Genomic DNA, 23140 nt, shown 5'->3' with positions numbered 1-23140 from the left:
AGATCATCTCTGGTCATTTTGAAGAAGTTTTGACAAAAATTGTAGGAGGAGTAGGCTTTCAAAGGTTTTTGATAAAACCGGAAATAGCGGAAAATCTATATAACCGGAAATTGACGTCATAGGGTGCGTTGAACTCGGCTTGATCCAGGGAATCCAATGGTACCTCATTTGTGAAAATCGGTCATACGGTTCAAAAGTTGCGTGTGTAAACACAAGTCCAACTTTGACCCGTTGGTGGCGCTAGAGTGGTCTAATGGGAGACCTGAAACTTGGTGTAGGTATAGAATGAACTGTCCTTAATGAGTGTGCCAAATTTAAAAAAAAAAAGAATAAAACTAACAATAACAATAGGATTCCTGCAGTTTGTCCATATCTTTACTCTTCTTTAGCTATGTGATCCAAAGAAACGTGGAAAGGTACATTTGCCTCAACGGTGTGAGCCGCCATCACCAGCAGCTTTCCATCGCCAGCAGCTTTCTGCCCTCCAGAAAGGAGGTCACATGTATGTGACCTGTTACATGTGACCTGCAATTTCCTAGTCGCATCCTACAAAAGGACTAACTTATGGCTATGCAGGCATAAGCAAGCTTTAGCAAACAGAATAATGACAGTTTATCAATGATACAAACAACATAATTCATAGATAGCCATTTTTCTCACCTGGACATGACCAAAGGTAATATTCTCATGAGCTTATATAGCAGGGTATAGATCAAACATTGTTTATTATATTCAGAAAATTCAAAACAGTATAAAAGTAATATAGACGTCATTATTGGGGTGTGCTTGCCTTCGGCGAGCACAAACCATTGTTATCTCACATATATATTATTTATTATTTATTGTTTCTTTTCGCCCCCCTAAGGATGCCTCAATATTTGGACTACATAGACAACGGCGATGTCAAAAGGTTCGTCTCGGTAGCGATTGCGTTGGTTGTATTGGGATTTATGTTCCATTGCACGGTTTAAGTAGAAATTACGTTTTTGTGGCAAAAAGTGAAGCTAACGGTGGCTAACTTGCTAGCCACAGTCACTGACGCCACTAACGTCACCAACGTCACGAAAACTCGCGTGACTATCTCTAGCAGAACATTAGTTTCCCATCTGTTAACTTGGGGGATACTAATCTGCAAGGCAGCTGCAGAAACGCCACAAGCAAAGAGGCCAGGGTGATATTTAATCATTTTACTTTGTGGTGTGAAACATAATTGTGAAATGTAATGTACAATATTAGCTGATATTATTAAGTAAGTAGGCCCACATCTACTTTCGGAAACGGTAGTCTACTATTTCACTGAAGCATTAGCATCATGACATTAGCCTCTGTTGCTTGGGCAACACATACTACAGTGGTCATGATGCATCTGTTTTCAATCGTTAAAATAAACATTCCTCACAAATACGTTTTTGTTGTAGGATTTATTTTGACATTAATAAACGATTTGTTGGTGAAATGACCATTACCTGTGGTTTCAAATCAGTGTGGCGGCTCACTGCAACGCTGTAGCCTACCCGAGACACTAATGAGTAGCTAACAAAAACATCTCTTTAGAGATGTTTAGAAAGTCAAACGGCGACGGAACATGTTTGGCTTTCCCCTTACTCAAAAGTTTTTCAATAGGTGAAAGTATCTGACTACTAACCTGAACTTCATTGCCACAGCCTAAACTTTGTCAATGTCAAAACGTTGTCTGTTCATGAAAATAATTAATGTCAGCCTGCTTCAGCCTTGCTTAGCTGTAGGATATACATTTTACTGGGTCTTGCTGCGCTGCTTGATTTATTGAAATTATTATGAAATGTTATGTTTTACTAGCCATTTGCCTTCTTAAGCAAATCACAGTATTTCCCACCCCTCATGGTGTAACTGAGACGACCGTAAATAGCCTAATTCATCTTTCAAGTAATAAGCCCCCGTTGAAGTGTTGAGCAGGAAATTAGCTGGTCTGTAGAGATCTTGGGTTGGTGGTTTTACTGATGCAGAATTCGCTCAAATAAAATCGATAGACGTAACGAGTGGCACATAACGTGAAGTAGGCCTAACATTGCATTTTATTTTGTTTGAGTTTTAATAACTTGTCCAGTGCATCGGGGCAAGTAGCACTAGCCTAAATTGATCTTCCAGACTTGCCGTTAAAAAAAAATGTACTCTTCCCGGACAAGCCTTAGCTACATGGCTAGACTGTTGATCCAGATCAGAATCCATCATATCTTGGACACTCAAAATCAGCGAATCTTGCAGCCAAATCAAGTAGCCTATATTTATAGGCCTTTATATGGCTACAAACTTCTGCTCGGTTTCTAGCTGGCTACTTGTTACCAAGTTACAACTTTGTTGCAGGGGCATTCTTTGTCTACATTGCGAGCTAACAGTGTCCGGTAATTATGTCGCTATAAATAATGATGTTAAACCGAGACCACTAAGCCCTCAAAGAAAATGTAAGGTCAAAGAAACAAAAGAAAGGTTTGAGGTTACTCTGAAAATTATTAATAAAATAGGCTTCTAATATTAAACTGCTAAATCCTTCTCTAACTAGGCTCCTCTATGATGCATAATGAAACTTAACGTTTTTTAAGTAATCAATAAGCCTACGCTTGCCCTCATTACTCAAATGATGCCGTTCAGGGCGTTCAAATTACATAATAGGGCGATGATAGGAGGATAATAGGACATAATAGGGCAACCAACAAGTTGTTTATATCTGATTACAATTTAATAAGTTATCTAGCGCTGCATCTTCATGAGCTACATTTGGCCTCCTTCTCTTCCAACCAACCAGTATCACCTCTCCTCCATCTGAGTGATGCATGTCATTTTTACAAACTTATTATCAAGGGAACACAATGGTCAGAACTGTAGTCATACACTTAAATGCTTTTTGAAATATGTAAACACCAGGAGTGTATGGAAAGCTGGGGCAGCCACAAGCACACCCTCACAATTTCCCCAGAAATTGTATGCTCTCTAGTTGTAATCTTTATTATTGTTAATTGATCAGTGGTTAATGAAAGACCTCTTCATCAGACCAGAGGCCTGTTCCATAAAGCAAGTTTACCAAATAAGCCAGACTTATGTCAGTTAGTCTGACTCATTTCTAGTTCATTCGGTTCCATAAAGCTAGCTCAACGTAGTTCAAACTCAGTTACTATGGTAACTTATGCTTTGAAACTAGCCTGGTCCACGTCAGGCTAATTGTCAGGCTTAGACCGTGTTCTTGCTTAACCAGACGTTCCTGTAACACTGACCCAAAGGGAAAACGATGATTTACCACAGACATTCTCATTCTCATCAGTTCAATATGTAGGCTACATTTATAAAAAAGTCGACTTAAATAGCCTATAGGCTACAACATTTTGCCTAATGCATTAAACAATGCTGAACAATGATTTGATACACACCATAGCCATGATTTCAAATGTTTAGGCATCAGGCATAGGCCTATATCTATCTAATCGTAACCTCATCGTTCACGTCAATCATGGCGCATCGTTTCATTTTGATGAAGTGGTGGATGAGGGAGCTGTCATAGTACATGGCTTAAAGGGAACGTGCTTTCTGGAAGAAGTCACATGGCCGTGTGCAGTGCTTTTGCCATGGTGGATTGTATGATCCATGTTTTACCTCTCGGGCTACTTAAGAATAAGGTGCACGCGCAATTAGCTTGACTACTTAAATCTGACTTGAATTAGTAGGAGTGCGAGAGCTGAAAATTGGCCTTTATGGAACCGCTTTAGCCCCGCTGGACTATTTAATCTAATTTAAGTCAGGTTTGGGACTTTAAGTCCAACTTTTTTGAGCGGCCTTTATGGAACAGACCCTTGAGGTAAAGACTCTTAAAAGTTCACCTTTAACTTTTACTGTTGGTTTTAATCTTCAACCTTTTAAGACCACTTTATGCCTCTGATATAATGATAATATAATAGCGTAACAAAGCAAGTACACCCTTTCTAAAAGTAATATACCAAACACACAACCAAAACAACAAGTAAAATAGACTTGTTTAACTTAACTCTATTTACTCTATTTAACTAATTTTGCACATGGGGTATACTGTAGAGCAATCCATTCCACTCAACAGGCTATATCCTGCAATCCAGTTGCAATAGGATCCTTGTTTACATCATATATACGGAATATTGCAATGGCAATTATAGATGGTAGATGGTATTAACATGTCGGTTTGTTCAGTTTATTGATGTTAATGTAATTGGAGTGCGTGGCCCATGTATCCGGTGGCCATTTGTTTTTTTTATTTTCAATCTGTACTGACAAACAGAAAATAGGACCGTAATATAGTTTTGTCCGTTTTAGAACTCAAAAAAGTATAATGGCTTCTTTATGGTTTTATTATTTTGTAATAATTAAATAAAAAGGTTATGTCAAAACCAGATTTTTTTAAAAGTTTGGTTTTGTTGTTTTGTATAGTTTTGGAATAATGAAATAATGCTTTTACAAAAATTGGATTACTCAATCTGTTGTTTTACATTTGTTTATCCAAGGTGTCACACTAATATGTTTAATTTGAAAAGGCATATTTTTCTCTTTTTTAGCCCTCAGTCCACACTGAGTGTTTTGTCACTTTCAGTGCATACATTTGAAAATGCTGATTTTGCGTTGTAGTGTGGACGAAGGCTTTTGAAAATGATGATGCATTTTTACATTTAGCAACGCTCTTATCCAGAGCGAATTACAGTAAATACAGGGACATTACCCCCGAGGCAAGTAGGGTGAAGTACCTTTCCCAAGGACACAACGTCATTTTGTATGGCCAAGAATCAAACCGGCAACCTTCTGATTGATAGCCCAATTCCCTAACCGCTCAGCCATCTGACCCCCATGTCATGGGACTCAGTCATGTAACCCATTCAGTCCTAAAGAAGATGGTGGACAACGTTGTATCGCAGTTGTTTTGGCTACTCTCCAGTTAAATTTAAAATGAGAGACTAAGGGCCTCATTTACTAGCATTGCAACCGCAGCTGAATCTGCGCCTTTCCCCAACATCAAATAGCGGACCGTGTATTTCCGCATTTTGCGTGGTATTTATCAAACCAGATTCTTGTAGGGCAATCAGCGCCCATTAGTGTTAATTAGCGCGCCGTTAAGACGGGAATAATTGCCTGCATGTTACTGCCACCATGGGTGATTCGAGGAAAAGAAGAACAAAAAGTTAAGCGAACAGGAGCTATAAATATACACATCCTTTTTCCCTTATACCTTCCCAGCAGCAGTAATCTGTGTTTTTACTCAAGTGTGCTACCTTTGTAAATATGGTGTTGTCTTTACCCGCTATTTCACGCCTGAAATGGGCGCAATCCTGTTAGTAAATGTGGCCCTAAGAGAGAGAGGGGGATTTAGGGCTACAATGTGTGTTGGGCCAGATGGTATCAGTTGTAAAAGTCAATTATGCCTGTCCAACAGTAAGGCCCATCAGCCACTCTGTCTAATGTCCTTAGGTTGTTTCCCCTGCCCCTGCTGTCTCTGTGTGTGCGTTCCAGCCCTGTTCCCTGCCCTTGTTTTGTCTCTCTCCCTGAGTGTGAGTTGAACATGTCTTGATCCAGGGAATCCAACAGTATCTCATTTTTGAAAATCAGTCATACGGTTCAAAAGTTACCCCCCTCCCGGCCCACCCCATCCCACCCCCGAATGGACCAAATAAGAAAGTATTAACAATACAGACTATTAAAAAGGAAATATATACTTAGAATTGCAACATGAGTAGACAAATACGATTTCTATGAAGGACGGCATGCCTTCAAAATTCTGTCATGATCCACCATAGTGGATTTCTACAGCTGTGGCCAAAAGCATTGGGAGAGACATACATTTTGTGTTTGCAAAGCTTGCTAGGCCTTGGCATAAAATGACTGCTAACGTAATTTTAGTAAGTCATATCAACCACACAGGAGAAAATGTGAACTAGTTCTAGCCAGGTGAAATCACTATCATTCTTATTGGATTTTAAGAGCAGATTGACTGATGTAAAAGAGGAGACTATTTGTATATATTGAAAAATGGTGTTTTTTTCGTGTCAAGTTTGTTTCTTCACCTGGTACACCAAGTATGGCAATGATAGCGCATGGTTCCAAAGTCGCCCCAAGAACTTCAGACAATACATCAAGTATAGTTGACCAGTATCCTGCTAGTGTATGGCATGACCGAAACATGTGTCAGGTCAGCTACATTAACACGACATCTCACACATTTGCAATTTACATTAGGATAGAATGAGGAAATCTAGGCTCTACACCAGAGTAGGCGATGAACAACCTTGAATTGAATTAGACCCAGTCTTGCACAGGAAGTGCTGTTGTTCATGCTTGTTCAACCAAGAAGGAACTTCCAAAAGTGAGTCCACGAGGGACCTTTCCAGGAGAGCAGGAAATTGTGAGCTATGGCTCTTAACAAATTGGCAAGCTTGAAAGTAACAAAATAAGTCAGTTAGTTGAAGGTCATACTTGGAACTCAAGTCATCGAAACTAGAAAATATCCCTTTCCTGTAAAGATTACGAAATCTTTGGATCAGCGGCGTAACAATGACTTGGCGGGCCCGAGTGCACATCTCACCAACTGGCCCCTTACACCTGGGACACACTGGCTGCGAAGCGCCTGGACGCGCCGCGATCGGCTACGACTGAGCAAAAGCTGTTCACACCATACGCGCATTTCTCCACGCGGTCACCAAGCCTTTAAGCTACTCTGAGCTTTCCTTTTTCATTGACATGGTACATAAACATGGCATCGGCTAGGCTATATTTAGGAAACGTGTTATTCCAACAGCCGCCCCAACAGCAAATGTTCACCATAGTCTACAATTAATGTAGTAAAATCTTAATAACATGTTTTTTTTCCTCAAATATATCAACTAATATGGTGTATTTTATCATCCTGCAGCCGATTTCGCAAGCTTCTCGCATAAAAATTCGACCTGCTGCCTAGATTAGCCGCAATCTGCTGCGAAGCGCCTGGAAGCGCCGCCTTTTTCTTTCGGCGCCCATGTTATCAAATCGGACCGGCCACACTGGCTGCAAAGCGCCGCGATTGCCTGCGATCTGCAGCTATCGTCAGCAGGTCACATTTTTACGCGAGACGCTTGCGAAATCGGCTGCAGGATAATAAAATACACCATATTAGTTGATAAATTTGAGAAAAAGACATAATATTTTACTACATTAATTGTAGACTACGGTGAACATTTGTAAAGTTGTATACTTTTTAAAAATATATATATATTACTTTGAAGGCCTACGTACAATATTCACTATATAAAACCATGTGGTTACCCTGATTAAAACAAATGAAATTAAACGGATTGATCTGTTCATCCTGCATGCCCGTAGTTGTTTTGTTTGTTTGAGAGAAAAGAGTTGTCACGCGTTGCACACAACACAGTACACACTTGCAGACAGTCTACCGAGAGAATCCCCAAGTTGATTTAGAAAATCAGTGAGAAATTCAAGGAGATGGCGACATCAAATTAATTCTCGAAGTTGAAAAGCAGGGAGTTGTATGACCTCCCAGCACCAATTTTTCTAGGCCAACGTAGAGAAGGATCAATGTTGGGATGCTGTTGGAATAACACGTTTCCTAAATATAGCCTAGCCGATGCCATGTTTAAGTAGCATGTCAATGAAAAAGGAAAGCTCAGAGTAGCTTAAAGGCTTGGTGACCGGCGTGGAGAAATGCGCGTATGGTGTGAACAGCTTTTGCTCAGTCGTAGCCGATCGCGGCACGTCCAGGCGCTTCGCAGCCAGTGTGTCCCAGGTGTAAGGGGCCTGTTGGTGAGATGTGCACTTGGGCCCGCCAAGTCATTGTTACGCCGATGATCCAAAGATTTTGTGATCTTTACAGGAAAGGGATATTTTTTAGTTTCGATGACTTGAGTTCCAAGTATGACCTTCAACTAACTGACTTATTTTGTTACTTTCAAGCTCGCCAATTTGTTAAGAGACATAGCTCACAATTTCCTGCTCTCCTGGAAAGGTCCCCCGTGGACTCACTTTTGGAAGTTCCTTCTTGGTTGAATGGTTCCATGGCACATTCCTATTCGATGATTATGCTACATGATGATGTTAAGTTAGATGAGATCAAAACTGCGTGGGAAAAGGAACACAGAACTGAAATATCAGAAGTCATGAACAACAGCACTTCCTGTGCAAGACTGGCTCTAATTCAATTCAAGGTTGTTCATCGCCTACTCTGGTGTAGAGCCTAGATATCCTCATTCTATCCAGTGTGTCCCGGCCGAACCTTAAATTTTTTCCCACCGAACCCAAACCCTACGCTTGCACTACGCCGATTACGCTGATCGAAATAATGACGCCGCCGTTGAATTCGGGAATGTGTTTACGTAGCTAGGTAGTCCGTTCAAGGTAGTAGGCTGAGAGAAAGTGAAAATGGAACTCAAAAGCAGAAAAAGTGTTGTGTGCAGTGGCGATTTCTTTAAGACTGCAATGGAAGCTCAGCTTCCCCTAAAATATCCAAAAACTGATTTACATTTGGTGCTTAACCCGAACCTAATAGCCTACCTAGTCAAGGTTTTGATGTGAGGTGAAATCGGAACTTCACATTAATGCGAGCGCGCATGGCGCGCGAGCGGAAATTTTTACATTAATTTCAGTGCAAAATTGATTTTTTTAGCTTTATGTAGCCTAGCCTAATATGAACATTACGTTGGAGTCATATTCTTAGCTATATTTTCCGGAAATTACAACCCAAATGTTTACCTGAAAGATTCAGGGCTTTTGAGAAAACATATTGTTCCCACCCTTGCAGGAACCTAAATGTATGAAGTGACAGATCTTTCTTTTTTTACCTGGCTTTTTCAGTTCCTCCTGGCATCTTTTTCCCTTCCATTGTATTCTTCTCTGGACGCTCAGCGTCTCTGGGAGTGAATGGAGGAGTGGGCTGGCCTGGACGCTGGGTTTCTGCTTGATGATTGGAGGGTGTGTCGAAAGACTGAATCTCCTTTTGATTGACAACGATTTTGTACTATAAAAAGTTGCCAAAGCTATTCGAGTTTAGTCCCATCGCGGATTTTGGCCACACTCTCTGCTTTCCTTGACCGGAAATGTTCGCACATTAATTTTGTTTTCACTCTGAATTTTTCTAATGTTAGGCGCGGTGCCGTTGACTCACTCGGCATCGGGCAACCTGAGGCCCCCCTGGTGACGAGGCCCGGGGCTGCAGCCCCTAAAGCCCATTGTCTTAATCCGGCCCTTTTAATATGTACAATACACATTGTGAATTGATTGGTGAATGTTTGATTTTATTTTCGTTAGATATGCTAGCTGAACGTTTAGCCTATCTAGCTTTATTTTCTGACTAAATCCTGCACATAGTTTACAATATCTAACTTGGCTGCTGCCTTAGCCTATAGGCCTATACGTGCATTTTATGATGTTTAATAGCCATGTCTAAATGCATTCAATTATGTATTTTACAGACAGTAAACGTTATGTGATTAGCCTACCCTGGTGGCTGAGTTTCACACTCATTGCTGTTGGCCTGGGGGTCAGACGTAGCGTCCTCTTGAACACTTCGCCACAAATCCAAATGAAGATTCTTTTGCCAGCTTTGCCACACTATTTGCTATTTGCGTTTGTGCCGCTTCCTGCAGCCACTTGTGTTTGAAGGGCATGGGGTAGCCTACTTATCGCTTAGTCAACACGGAACGCAATGCAACACAACAGGATGGAAAACAATCGCAACATGTGTGGGCTATAGAATCTTTGACAACAATATTACCCGAACATCCTTGCTATTTTTTTCGATGGCAATATTACTTAATAAAAATGAGATTTGTTTCATTCAGCTAAAGGCAAATGAGGCTAAATGAATTATTTGCTGTTGTTAAGACTGACTATTGTTAAAAATTTTATTGGGCAGGTGATCGCTCATAATTATGAATAACTGACACTCTAATAGAGAAATGTTTGCGAATTGATGACACTGGATCATATATATTTATTTCGGTCAATTGAACGGAGCCACGGGCCCTATTGCAGCTGCACTCACTATAGTTACGTTACTGCTTTAGATCCTTTCCTATGCCATGGTCTAATTTGGCTGGTAAAAACGTGTGATTGTTACACAGTGGGCTCTGAATCAAAAGTGTTCCCCTCATGTTAGTATGTCATCTAAACTGAGTCAATTTTCTGAGAGTGGAGATGACCCTGGGTTAGATATAAACGGCAAAATCTTGACAGGGAAGCTAGATGACACCAGAGCACATAGAGAGGGCTCGTCAACTCGCACCAGTCTGTATCTGGAGATTACACCCACTATGTTATTTTATGGATGTTTGCTGCCCAGTAATAGCTCCTAAAATTAGGGAGGACCAACCCACCTACTGCTCTTGATCGCTGGAGTATGTCTTTACTTATCCTAGGAGTCTTACTGTTCCATATGAATCGTGAAATTAATTTATCTGATGTAAAAATGATTTTGATAAGAAAATAGGGAGACATTGAAACAAAAATTTAAAACCTGGTAGTATATTCATTTGACACAGTTCACTCTGCCAGCTAAGGTCAAATGTAAGATATCCCACCTTTGTAGGTCTGATTTAATTTTAAAAATAAGTGGGGCAAAGTTCCCATCAATAAGATTTGTGAAGGCAGGAGTTGTGTTAATGGACAAATATTAAAAACTTGACCTTGATATATGAAATGGTAAAGCATGATCTGGGATTCTCATCGCTGATTCATTTACAGATAAATATTCGCTTTTTGATCAAGTTTGTAGCCAGCGGTGAAAGTATTTCATTGAGTCCCAACAGTGGGTCTGATATGTAGAGCAACATGTCATCCACATAGTGATAGTTTATTTTCCACTCCCCATCTGGAAATACCCTGTATTGAGGGTGTATATTTTAAAGCAAGGGGCAATGGTTATATTGATATTGTAAATAGAAGTGGACTAAGTGGGCAACCTTGTCTAGTACCTCTAGATAAAGAAAACTGTGAGCGTAGCTGGTTTGTGACCGCCGATGCGTGTGGGGAGAAATAGTCGGATCCACTGGCTAAATGTAGTCGGATCCACTGGCTAAATGTAATACCAAAACCAAATAGTTCCAAAGCAAAAAAAAGAATCCCATTCTACGTGGTCAAATGCTTTTTCCTTCTTGTTACAACATTAGGCGAAGGGCTGTAAAGTACATTTAAAAGACGTTGCATATTAGAAAACAAATACCGCCCTCTGCTGAAGCCAGTCTGGTCGGTTGAAATCAGGTGTGGCAGGGGTGCCTCCAATCGCATAGCTAACAGTTTAGAGAATATTTTAACATCAGAATTTAACAGCGACACAGGTCGGTATGAACCACATTTTGACGCATCCCTACCAGGTTTCAGCAAAAGTGTAATGGATGCTTTATCCTATTATTGGGAATATTCTCGAACATTTTCTGAAGTTTCTTCAGAAGTTTCTTCTGAGGTGTGCAGTCAGAATCAACACAATTAGGAAAGTAACAGGAACGCAAGTTATGTCCAAGCGAAAAGCAACCATAATTGTGCCATATTGTATGCCTAAGGTGCACACTCGTCCCATTAAATAGGTCGAATGATCAGTGATAATTGGATGGCCTGGTTGAATTTATATGATGTTCAAGTCAAAGTGCAAGTTAAAGGTTTTAATTGTCACATAAAACATCATACCTGTAGATGAGCAGTAGAATTGTTCTCCACTGGATCTAACAGTGTGTACACTATTTTAATCCAAGGATGTCTGTAGAGTTGATGTGAACGCAATCGCCGATGATTTATCTCAAATTCATTAACACTTCTAACACAAAGTTTTCTTAAAAACTCGATTTACGACTGCTATTTCGAGTTCGGAAAGTCTTCTGAAGTTCAGAACAAATCCCAGATGAGAAAACTTTCATGAATGGCAAACGTTTTCCTAAATCCAATTCAGAAGTAATTCCTTCTTAAATTCTTCTTAACTGCGTTCGAGAATGAGGCCCATTGTTTTTATAGATTTTATGTAAAGCACCTTGAACCTGCAATTCTTGTATGAAATGTGCTGTATAAATATATTATTATTATTGTCTTATTATTATTATTATCCTGGTAATTTACCTTGGGATAAGGAGTGGTTAAACAAATCTAACAACAGGGGGCAAATTGACCAGCACATTTCTTATAAAAATCAATGAGGAAGCCATCAGGCCCTGGGCCTTTCTGTTTTGAATGGTAGAGATGGCAAAGGCAACCTCTTCAACGCCCAGCAACTGATCTAATTGCTCTTTTTAGCCATCAGAGAGGGTGGGAACTTATTTTATCAACAACAACAAAAATCAACAAAGGTGATGTATTTAAATGATTCTGAAGTATACAAATAAAAATAGTAATTTTTCATTTATGTGTTAATCGTTTATTTTTAAAGGATCTGTGGTCAGCTTTCCTGTTGTATTTTCAATTTGAGAAATATGTTTTAGATGAGTTGGGCTTTTAGAATAGGCGGATTTATATTTTAGTTGATGAGCCAGAAGCTCTATCTGCGGTCTCTCGAATCCGTCTTAGCTCCGAGCTGCCACTTGCAGTTTCTAATACACAAACATGACAAGGGGGTAGGCAGGACGGGAATACATGTTCAGCATAACATGAGAGAGAGGAGAAAAAAAGGCAACGTCCAGACTATGATCCTAGAGAAGTACAGTGTGGGAACAGGCAAAAAACACCTCACCACATAAGCACATACATTGTACAACATGACTTGCAACGGGGAGGGGGGAAGGTGTATGGACAAGCAGCATCTGGACCTGAAGCTATACTAGGCGCTGGTCACAGACCCGCCAGCCACACCGAGGGAACAAGCAGGCGAAGGCGTTGGATGGGGGAAGGGGTGTGTATGAGTGTGCCTGGGTTGGCGTCTTCGCCTAGGCCACAATCAGTCAGATTCTCAGTTCGCAGATAGTATTGCCATGGAGACATCCTTGGTCATGACCCAAGAAAGAGACGCAATCCACAGGTGAAAGTTAGTGTATGAGTAGGCCTGGGTTGTCACCATTGCCTAGGCCACAATTAGACAGTTCTCAGTTTGCAGATTGTATTGCCATGGAGACAGCCTTAATCAGGACCCAGACAGAGACAACAATCCTCAGGTGTCTGTTGGAAGGGGGTAGGGAATGCAAGAGAAGTCTCGCTGCAGCGCTCTTCAGGGGAGTTGTTGTTCCAGCAACGGCCTTGGCCAAGGCCTGTGCTGGTTAGGGTGCCGAAAGCAGATAAGATTGGGGTTGTTTGGTCGAGTAGCCGCATTCCAATTTGCACGTCTACTCCTTTTTCCACCGGTCTCCGTCGGTCCAATCATATCGGCCAGCCTTAGGGGGCTTTTTTACAGTTGTAGCCGTTTCCTTAATTTGTCGATATGCCAGGGCAGCGCCTAATCCAATCAGCAAAAGCCTGTAATCGTGGATCCAAATAGGTAGATGTCTTCAATGTCCTCCACAGAAAGCGCCGCTGGACACCCGACGCATCCATCGAGTAGCCAGCTGCGAACGTCCTGTCAGGACAGTCAGGTTCCCCCAAACCCAAGATGGTGTCAATTGCATTGAGACCAGCTGATCAAATCCATGATTTTTAGTTCGGAGAGCGGTGCGGAGAGAGTCTCTCAGTATAAGACACAAGACACAGGACTAGACAATACGATAGACGCCAAGCAGGGAAGGTCAGGGGAGGAGAGGGAGAAAATGCGACCGCCTTCATTGAGAGCCAAAGAAGTGAGGAGGATATTTTCAATTTATATAAACTAAATCAAATTATCTAATTGAATAAATAAATGAAGAACAGGCAAAAACAGACAAAACAAGGCCATATTGTATAACCAAATAATATGTCAAATAATCAAAAAAACTTAAAACTCAACTCTGCTCTGAATGAATTAAAGGATCTTCACAGGAGTATCCTCCTTGGTGCCATCTCTTGGAAGATTTGCATTACTTCATTGTGATTAATTTCAATGTCTTGCTCAATGGCAAGCAGGAGAAGGTCGGAGAGTCTTTCTTCCCCACAGAGATTCCTGAGCCTGTTCTTTTTATCTTCAGTTTGGAAAGGATCTTTCCACTGAAGCTGTTGCATCTTGTCACTGGCAGTGTTGCATAGATTCTTACCATCTTCACAAATGTTGGAAAGATAAGCTGGCCAGTGTTCTCCCCAACAATGGCAAGGACTTCTTGCAGGTTCTTTGAGGGAAAGCTGAAGTGGAACACCTTTAGCTCTGTCTTCAGCTGGTCCTCATTTTCCTCATAGAAGTCGCAAAGAACATGGACAACTTCCTCCAGTTTGGGGTGCTTGTCCAGTTGGCACACACTGTTAGAGAGTGGAAGGACCGTATGATTGTAACAGTTGGACTTCCAGTGATGCTTCCCTGGAATCTCCTGTTGAGCTTCGCAGTCAAGGTATCAATAAATGTGTAGTACACAATTGACCTGTAGTATGACTCCACAGAGTCAATCTCATCACTCACTTGCAGTTGTGCTGTGTTGGAAACACACTAACACTTTCCGTTTTCTCTCCTGACCAGGCACAACAATAGGTAAAGGAATGTTGAGAGCCTCTGCCTTCGGTTGCAGTGACTGCTGCAATCTAACTAAAGCAGCAAGGCGCTTTGAGGGAGCCACTGCAAAAGGCATACAGCTTCTCTAAGAGGTTAAAGAAGATCACAAAGTGCTTATTGGGTGTGCTGAAGCCTTCAGCAAGAGCACAACCTTTGTTCTCTCTCATATATATTTATTATTATTATTTATTTTCACACCCCTAGATTGAGTTGCTTGTATTTTTATTTACGTTCCGTAGCACGGTTTAGGCTGAAATTACGTTTTTGTGGTGAAAAGTGAAGCTAACGGTGGCTAACTTGCTAGCCACAGTCACTGAAGTTGCTAACGTCACTAACGTTACGAAAACACACGTGACTACCTGTAGCAGAACATTAGTTTCGCAGCTCGTTAACTTCTGGGAGTTAGCTAGGCTAACTATAGCTTTACTGCAAGGCAGCTGCAGAAACACCACAAACATTACACAAGTGTAATGTACAATATGAGCTGACATTATTAATGCATGTCCCTTATACTACAGGCCCTATCTTGCACCCAGCAAAATTGACTTAGTCAAATTGACTTAGTGTCATTCCTAGTTTGCACTCGACGCAAAGCCAACTTTTCCCTCCACAGAAGCACATCAAAATGACTTTGCGCTCCCGTGGGCGGTTCAGCGAAAAAGGAGGCGTGTTCAGGCGCAAACGTTCCCTGGTGCTATCTTGCAGTTTCCGAAACTGCAAGATAGAATAATGCGCCATTAAAGTCAATGGCGCATTATTCAGATGCTATTTTAAGGGCGCCAGCTTGGTCCGTGCGCACTGCTGGCGAGGCCAGGGTCTTCTTTCTGCGAAGCTACGTTACATTGTTTTGATTTATGGCGTGTTACATTTCTTCAATGATTATAAAAAGATTTTCATAAGAAATTTCTATGTATGTGAACTTTATTTGTAACAACTGTGGCAATTTCCTCCCATGACTGTTTAACCAAAGCTAATTTGGTTAGGTTTCTTCTCCCATGCCCATCAGAATCAGAATTCGGTTTATTCGCCATGAAGCTTATGTTACACAAATACGCGATTTACTGTGGCAGGAAGGTGCAAACAATAAACTGGTATAAATTAAGTACAAAAGTACATTAGTTAAACTAATTCTAAGAACTAAACAATTTAAAAATAGGCTATAACAATTGAAAAAATAAAATATATGTAAAAATAAGAATAATTTGATTGAACAGCATGAGCGGGCAATTTAGTGCAATGAGAAAACTCATTTCTCTATCTTTTACGGCTCTGACAAGAACGTCGGTCTCCTCCTGTGAACCGCTCCTGGCGTGCGCCTGGCAAATCCGCCGTTATAATAGCAATTCGCCATGGAACAAGCGCTGCTCTCAAAGGGAATGTGAGATGATGCTCTGATTGGTTTATTGCACGTTACGCCCAAACCACACCCATTAGTAATGTAGCTTCTTCAGACCAACCCTTTTTAGATTTGCGCCAGGCGCAAAGTCATTTATCCCGCTGGCAAAATAACAACCAAGCTGAAATCACGCCCACAAAGTTACTTGCGCTTTGTGTTTTGATACTTGCGTTTCAGATCGTCAAAATAGGGGGGTACATCTTCTTCTGCCTAGCCCAGCATAGTGCCCTCTCCTGGTCTTGATATCTGAGGAAAGCAAAAATGATGGCTCGGGTTGGCTGACCATCTTTGGGCTTCTGCATGGTGGGTCCGGTCCAGGCCACGTGGACACCTTGTTCCCAATCATGTCTTTCAATAGCATGGAGATGAAAGTCACTATATCACCATATTGGGTTCACTCGCCTCTGGCACATTTATTATGTGGACGTTTGCTCTCCAAGAACAGCTCTCCAAGTCATCGATGCGGTCTATCATTGTAGCATTCTCAGCCTGTAGTTCAGAGATGGACTTCTCCACTTTAGAGAGGGCTTCACAGTTCTCGCCTGCAGTGATCTCCACAAATGTAACTCTTTGTCCAAATGTATCCCCCTTTTCCCGAAAACTAGCTATAGATAACCACATATTTAAGTTTTAGGATAACTATATGTTTAATATATTCACCTTCCTGCCAAAGTAAATTCCTTGTCTGTGCAAACTTTCATGGCGAATAAAACCCTTTCTGATTCTGATTCTAATTCTGATAACTGGATAGGCGCCAGAGAAGCTTGAATGAGTGTAGCCATGTCCTCTTTGAGATTCTCACGCTGCTTTTCTATTTTTGCTGTTAGCATCACGGCAAGTTCGTTACTAGCTGCAGCCATCACCATATTAGCCACTCTGCTACTAAGCGTTGATTTCTTTGGCCCTGTATCCACTTAGTTTTTTTGAGAGCTTGGCATGTTCAGAACGTGTAAGTTTGATAGCAAATTAAAGAAAATAATCAACTGAAGTTAAGGAGCCAGGGCAACCAATCAGTTTTGTGCTCCCCACCGGCAACACAAATGCATACCTCTCAGTCCACTCTGTCTGATATTTGCAATTTCCTGAATCAACTTTTCGCTATTTATTGGGTTTTGTCACGCCATGATTTTCGCTGAGGAAGAAACGGGTACCATTAGCAAATCACACAACCTGCGTGACCCACAGAGGTTGCGGCCAACGTTGAGTGAGTTGTCATGATTATTACAATTATTACAGCTCCGCATTGGACCTTTGGATTGGACACGGAAGATAGAAACCACATCTAGTAGGAAAAAAATATAAGTTCTAGCGCAAAATCAGGCACCAATGAAAACTCACTTGGATCATGACTAAATTAGTATGTTGATTTTGGCTTCGGTCGAAATTGTATTGCGTCTGGGTCCGGAGTCTGCATATTGAGTTACGTGGTCTAGAACCTCCCCTACTGCATTGCAAATCAAGACAAGAGCCTTTTCATAAAGCCCAGTGGCAGACTCATGCTGTCAGAGGCTAGCAAATGTTAGCACTCATGGAATGCCTCTTGTCCAATGAAAGTAGACCTATTTGGTTGAAACCAACTGTTGTGTACACATTTATATTCAAATTATAAACAAACAACAAGAACAATTGTATGTGGACAAAGCCGCCTTCCTAATTACATTCACTCATTTCCTTAGCTATTGTTGTCTCAAACTAACATAACTACATTTGTGGCCTACACATACATACCGAATTTACGAAGTCAATTGGAGTCATGGTTCATAAGAAGATATCGGTACGTTTAAAAAAATGTTCACTTTACATGGACTGTATGGTTCACAAATGGCTGTTCTGTTTCCCATGAGAAATAAGGCATACGTTTCAGACATTTTAGACTCATGGGGTGGAAATTCCATCACTTTGAAAATGGACAATTGTGGCGTGGCCTGTAGCGCTACTTATGGGCACTTATGGTGGGCCATTTGTGGTGTGGTATTTACTCATGGCCTATACTTTCAATGTTTCAGAATTTGGACAACTTTTTACCATTGCATACAAAATTGGAAATGCAATAACACCAAGATCCACAAGGGCCTTTGCTTGCTTTTAGCGTTAGCGATAAATTAGATTTATTTTAATGTAATCATTTTTGGAGATATTAAGTTGCCTTCGCATATGGTAATATTTTGTAGTGTCTTCCTCTTGTGTGGGACAGATCAAGTCCCTATGTAAATGTAGCACTTATTTATGGACACATGAAATATGTGCAACAGGTGTAAAGTCTTATTAACATAAGTAAATGTTAATTATTTGGCAATTCTGTAACATTACCAATTACTTAACTAATGCTCTGCAGTTTCAACATGCCAAATGTTACTTTACTGGTCTAGGGGCTGGCTTTGACTCCCATGGAACAAACCCCTCCTACCGGAGGAACCCTAATGATAATAGGAAAGCCAACCAAAACTATAGGCTTCTTCCTTCAGGAGGAGTCCTAATGATAAAACTAACAATAATAGTTTCCATCCTGATGGAGGAATCCTAATAATAATAAAAATGACAATAACAAGAGATTCCTAATCATGATAAAGCTATACAAAGCTTAACCCGTTAATTAGTAGAGTCACGTATATGTGATCGTTCGAAAGCGGGCCCCACAGAGTACCGTCACACATATGTGATTCTGAACATTCCAACCGACTATTTTCCGATAGACAAAAACTATATGACAAACGCTATAGTATGGCTTCAAAATGTAAAATTAGGAGGCTAACAAGTAACACTAGCAGGTAGTAGCATTGCTACAAGTATTATGCTAGGTTGCTAGGTAACGGAAGCTAACTAAAGCTACCTAGCTTTCGTTTTGAAAAAATAACTCACTCTGGTGGCAGCGTCGGTATTATTTAGAACTCACTCCTCTAAAGGTTAACTAAGCTATACAAAATGAATCCAAACAATGTCACTCGCATCACCGTGGGGTGCTTGGGTCCAGAGCAATACACCCCTACATTTTCAGCTACATGCAGTGCCCAGTTCTTGACCAAATTATGCACACAAATACTTGAACACAGAGAGACAGAGATCCCTTCAATTATTGTTAGATGTAAACAAACACACATGTAAACACAATGGGGAATAACGAGGTCAGCAAACATTACAGAGGTTGTGTTCATATATTGTACAATAAGGAGTATTAAATTATGACAGGCCTACTATAACCTGACATTCCATTTCTAATTCGCATGCCAGCCCCCATCCAATCACCTGTCCAAAGCCTCTCTGAAGTACTTCCTCTGGACATCAAACTGGAAGATTGTCCTCTCACAGTCAGTGGATGCATTGTCACTGCCCCCGTGTTTCTTCAAAAAGGCATCAAAGCTGTTCTCGGAAGGGTACTTTTTACTGCCCATAAACACCACTGAGAGAGAGAGAGCGAGAGCGTGAGAGAGAGCGAGAGATCCATTATCACATCTCTACGGCACAGAGCCACAGCCTGAGGTAAGAGTTCAGGGATAATACTCACTGTGCTCTAGGAAGTGGGCGAGGCCTGGTAGGTCATTGGGGTCACTGAAGCTGCCCACCCCTACACACAACGCAGCCGCAGACTAATGCACACAGGTCATGACACATGTCACATTGGCTGCACAGGATCAATAAAAGGTAAACAGCATTTGTATAGGTTATGTCACTCTGACTGGTCATTACAGTTACCTGTCTCTCTGAGAAGCCTTTTTTCCTTTTTCTTTCCATCTCATTATCCACATTCTCAATGTCACTGTCATTCCCATCATCCTCTTCATCAGAATCCTCCTCTGTCCCCTCTCCAGAGTCACCATTCTGTTCTTCCTCTCCTTCCGCCTCGTCATCCTCACATTCTGACTCCTCATCCGAGGTCAACACGCCACTAAAGTCGGATATGAGCAAAGCTCGAAATCCATTGGTCAGCTCGATGTATCTATGAGAAGGGGGTCAAATGTTGAATCAGACACCTTAGATCTGGGTCAGAGTTTGGAAGAATGTCCAGTTCCTTTATGATGCCCCCCTCCCCCATAAAAAAAAGTTAAACTGGCAAAAACAAAAACGTTATTACGAAACATATAACTCAATACCAACTATAGAGGGTACAATTTCTGGGGAAATTGTAGGGTGTGCTTGCTTGTATTGGTTGCAGATGGGTCTGTTCATTAACTGTAATTTCTACGACTGATATTTCTGTATATTTTAGATAAAAATGCCTACTTATTATGTATGACAATTGCATAGATTTAAAAGCATACATTTGTTGCTGCTCATTTACAAATCAAAATACAAAAAGTGATGTGTAGAATGAAAAGGTTGTCTTCTCATTTCCCCTGCAAGAGGGAGTATTGATAAGCTATAGCAGTCTCAGTTGAAAAGTTGGATCAAACAAAGATATTGGGAAATCTGGTGTAAAAATGTTTTTCACCTCTATGACTTAAACGTCAACTTAAGTTTTTCCCTTCTAGTGATATTTTCAAGCATTTAGCCTGCTCGTATTGCATTCAATCATTAAGAATCCCATTTGAAACAAGCTATTGTAACAACATTGTCACCAGTAGATTTCAGACGGAATCGCAATTCAAACAGTACCATCTGCTAACTGAAAATATGCCCCCAAAAACATAACTGAGCTTTACATTTATTTAGGGGGAAATGGCTAATTCAAATGAAGTTTGCTGGAAGCGATCATTGTTAATGCCATATGCGACCATTTGGTCTCAGTCTAGAGCCCTGCATGGAGAAGCTGACCCCGGTAAATTTTGCTACGAGCAAGCTAGCCTAGGTGCTGTTGCTAGCCAAACTTCACTGAGGGGATTGTTTGGATGCGGTGGAAATTTCTCTGCTCCTGAGTCTTTTTAAGGTCATTTCCAAAACAGTTGCCTTTTTTGGAAATGGCCTACTGTCAAACTACTGTCAAACTTTGTCAGGCGCATTTCAACAGACCACTGGTAGGGAAGGGCACCCACGGGGAGCTTGGGAAGTTGAGTGTTGCTAGAACAACGTTGCTAGAACAACAACGGAGCCAGATATTCAAGTTTACAGTTTCTTTAATCCGACACAAAACACAAGCAGTCAAACTAAAAACCCGAAGCAAAAAGAGCAACGTATAGGCCGTATAATACAGTACTAATAGTATTGATTTTTGTTTGAGTTCACATGTATCCACTTCTTGATTGGACTTGTACCACAAACTCGCAAATGGTTGCCGCTAAGTATGACGTGTACAGCTAGTTGCAAGTATGCACGAGTTTCGGAGCTAGGAACAAGCTTCTGCGCAAGACCGGACGAGTCAGTCTGGAAAGATGGCGCGGCCCATTTCGCGCTATCGCTTGCCTCACTGCGCCACTGAGCACTTTTTATAGAAATGAATGGGGACGCCATCTTGGAAGAAAAACCTAGCTGTGTCCATTAATATACAAGTCTATGCTCAGCGTCAAGTCAGACAAAAAGATTAACCAGCATTCACTGCTTCAAGTCAGCCAGTTGCAGCCAGCTGTTGGCGCCGCTGGCGCTGCATGAAGTCGAACACACCTAGGTTTCCCAGATTCGTTAAGAAGCTGTTAACGCTAAGAGCTTCTTAAGAGCGTACTAAGAACGCTCTAGAACGCTCTTAGAACGCTCCTAAGAAGCTCTTAATTTTAACAGCTTCTTAACGAATCTGGGAAACCCGGCCCCAATGATTTGCCATAGACTTGCTGGTATGACCCCATATTTTACTTAATGCTAGGATGTGTAATAGTTTCCTGATTATTTTTTTATACTGGTTGAATGTCTCTTCAAATCGTGATAGCAATCAATAATTTAAGTGGTCTAACTGTAAAAAAAAAATATATATATATATATAGATCTCCTGTAGAAGGGACAGGACAAAAACATTAGCGCCCAATCATTGCATTCGCCCCGAATGTATTGATAGGATGTCCTTCTATATTTGCATACCGCCTCGCAACTTGTTCACGCAGACGATCACAAGTCATTAGCGTGAGAGTCCCTTATTGCAGTGCAAAGCGAATGTAACAATGGAACATTTAGTCATTTTAGCAGACACTCTTATCCAGAGCGACTTATAGTAAGTACAGGGACATTCCCCCGAGGCAAGTAGGGTGAAGTGCCTTGCCCAAGGACACAACGTCAACAAAGAGAAGAGTTTTCTTAGGTGTACTTACAACTTTCAATTGATATGTCTGTATGTATTGTTTTTTACAAAGGTATGCATACTTACTATTGAACATTGCATAGATTATAAAGCATACAACATACAGTACATTTGTTGCTGCTTATTTACTCTTCAAAATACAAAGTGTGAAAGTGTAAAATGAAACGTGGTTCTCTTATTTTCTTAAGTGCAAGAGGTAGGACAATGGTGATACAGATACATAGTTCAGGAGTACTCAATTAGAAACCCAAAATGTCCACTCAGCAAATTTCCATTCCAGGGTCCGGAACAGTGATGGTTTATTTTTCTGGCCCTTACCTCATAGTTCTGGGGGTAATTTTGTTCAAAGTGTCCATGATTTGTGTCATAGTAACGTTTCACATGACCACTTTTGACAAGGGCAACCGTCTCATTGCAAATTAAACACATTGGTTTTGTGCTCCCCAACGGGCAGCACAAATGCATACATGTCAGTCCACTCTGTCTGAAATTTGCGATTTTCTGAATCAACTTTTTGCTTTTTGTCGGGTTTTGTCTCACCATGATTTTCGCTAAGGTAGAAACAAGTACCGTTAGCAAATCGATTAGCCTGTGTTGTTGCGAATGACACACACAACCTGCGTGACCCACAGAGGTTGTGGCCAAGGTTGAGGAGTTGTCATGGTGATTACAGTTATTACAGCTCCTGATTGGACCATTGGATTGGTGACAGAAAAGTTAAAGATGTAAGTCTTTATCCTGTATAAAAAATTATACTGTGTTTAGCTTTGTGTGCAAAGAGAGGCTACCCCTGAATTAACTCTAGGCTTATGTAAGCATACTGGGCCCTTATCTTGACCAGGTCTATGCATGGGAGCCAATGAAAGAAGAGCCATGGAACAGTTGCATGTCTTTGTTTTAGCCAATAACTGTCAAGAGCAGTTCTGTTTAAAGAAGTCATTGATTGCAAAACCGATTTTACCTGGTCATAGTTGAATAATGACAGTTGGGTGGGTAGAATGGACATACAGTGAACCTCAAAGTCCATTGACAC

At 41.0% G+C, this 23140-nt stretch overlaps 1 protein-coding gene across 1 annotated transcript in view; it reads right to left on the bottom strand.

Annotated features, from left to right (window-relative positions):
* LOC146299386 (nardilysin-like) overlaps window positions 1-23140 on the bottom strand; it is an 87101-nt gene that overhangs the window by 48479 nt on the left and 15482 nt on the right. Inside the window, exons 4-6 of the mRNA XM_084683113.1 lie at window positions 19641-19884; window positions 19453-19534; window positions 19194-19347 (exon numbers count right to left, since the gene is read on the bottom strand). Of these exons, the coding sequence (XP_084539239.1) occupies window positions 19194-19347; window positions 19453-19534; window positions 19641-19884 (480 nt within the window). The remainder of the gene's footprint in view (window positions 1-19193; window positions 19348-19452; window positions 19535-19640; window positions 19885-23140) is intronic.

Source organism: Hypomesus nipponensis, chromosome 3 (genome assembly GCF_054491055.1).
Source record: "Hypomesus nipponensis isolate SF chromosome 3, ASM5449105v1, whole genome shotgun sequence".
Classification (NCBI taxonomy): Eukaryota; Metazoa; Chordata; class Actinopteri; order Osmeriformes; family Osmeridae; genus Hypomesus; species Hypomesus nipponensis.
This window is presented reverse-complemented; position numbering and strand designations above follow the sequence as displayed.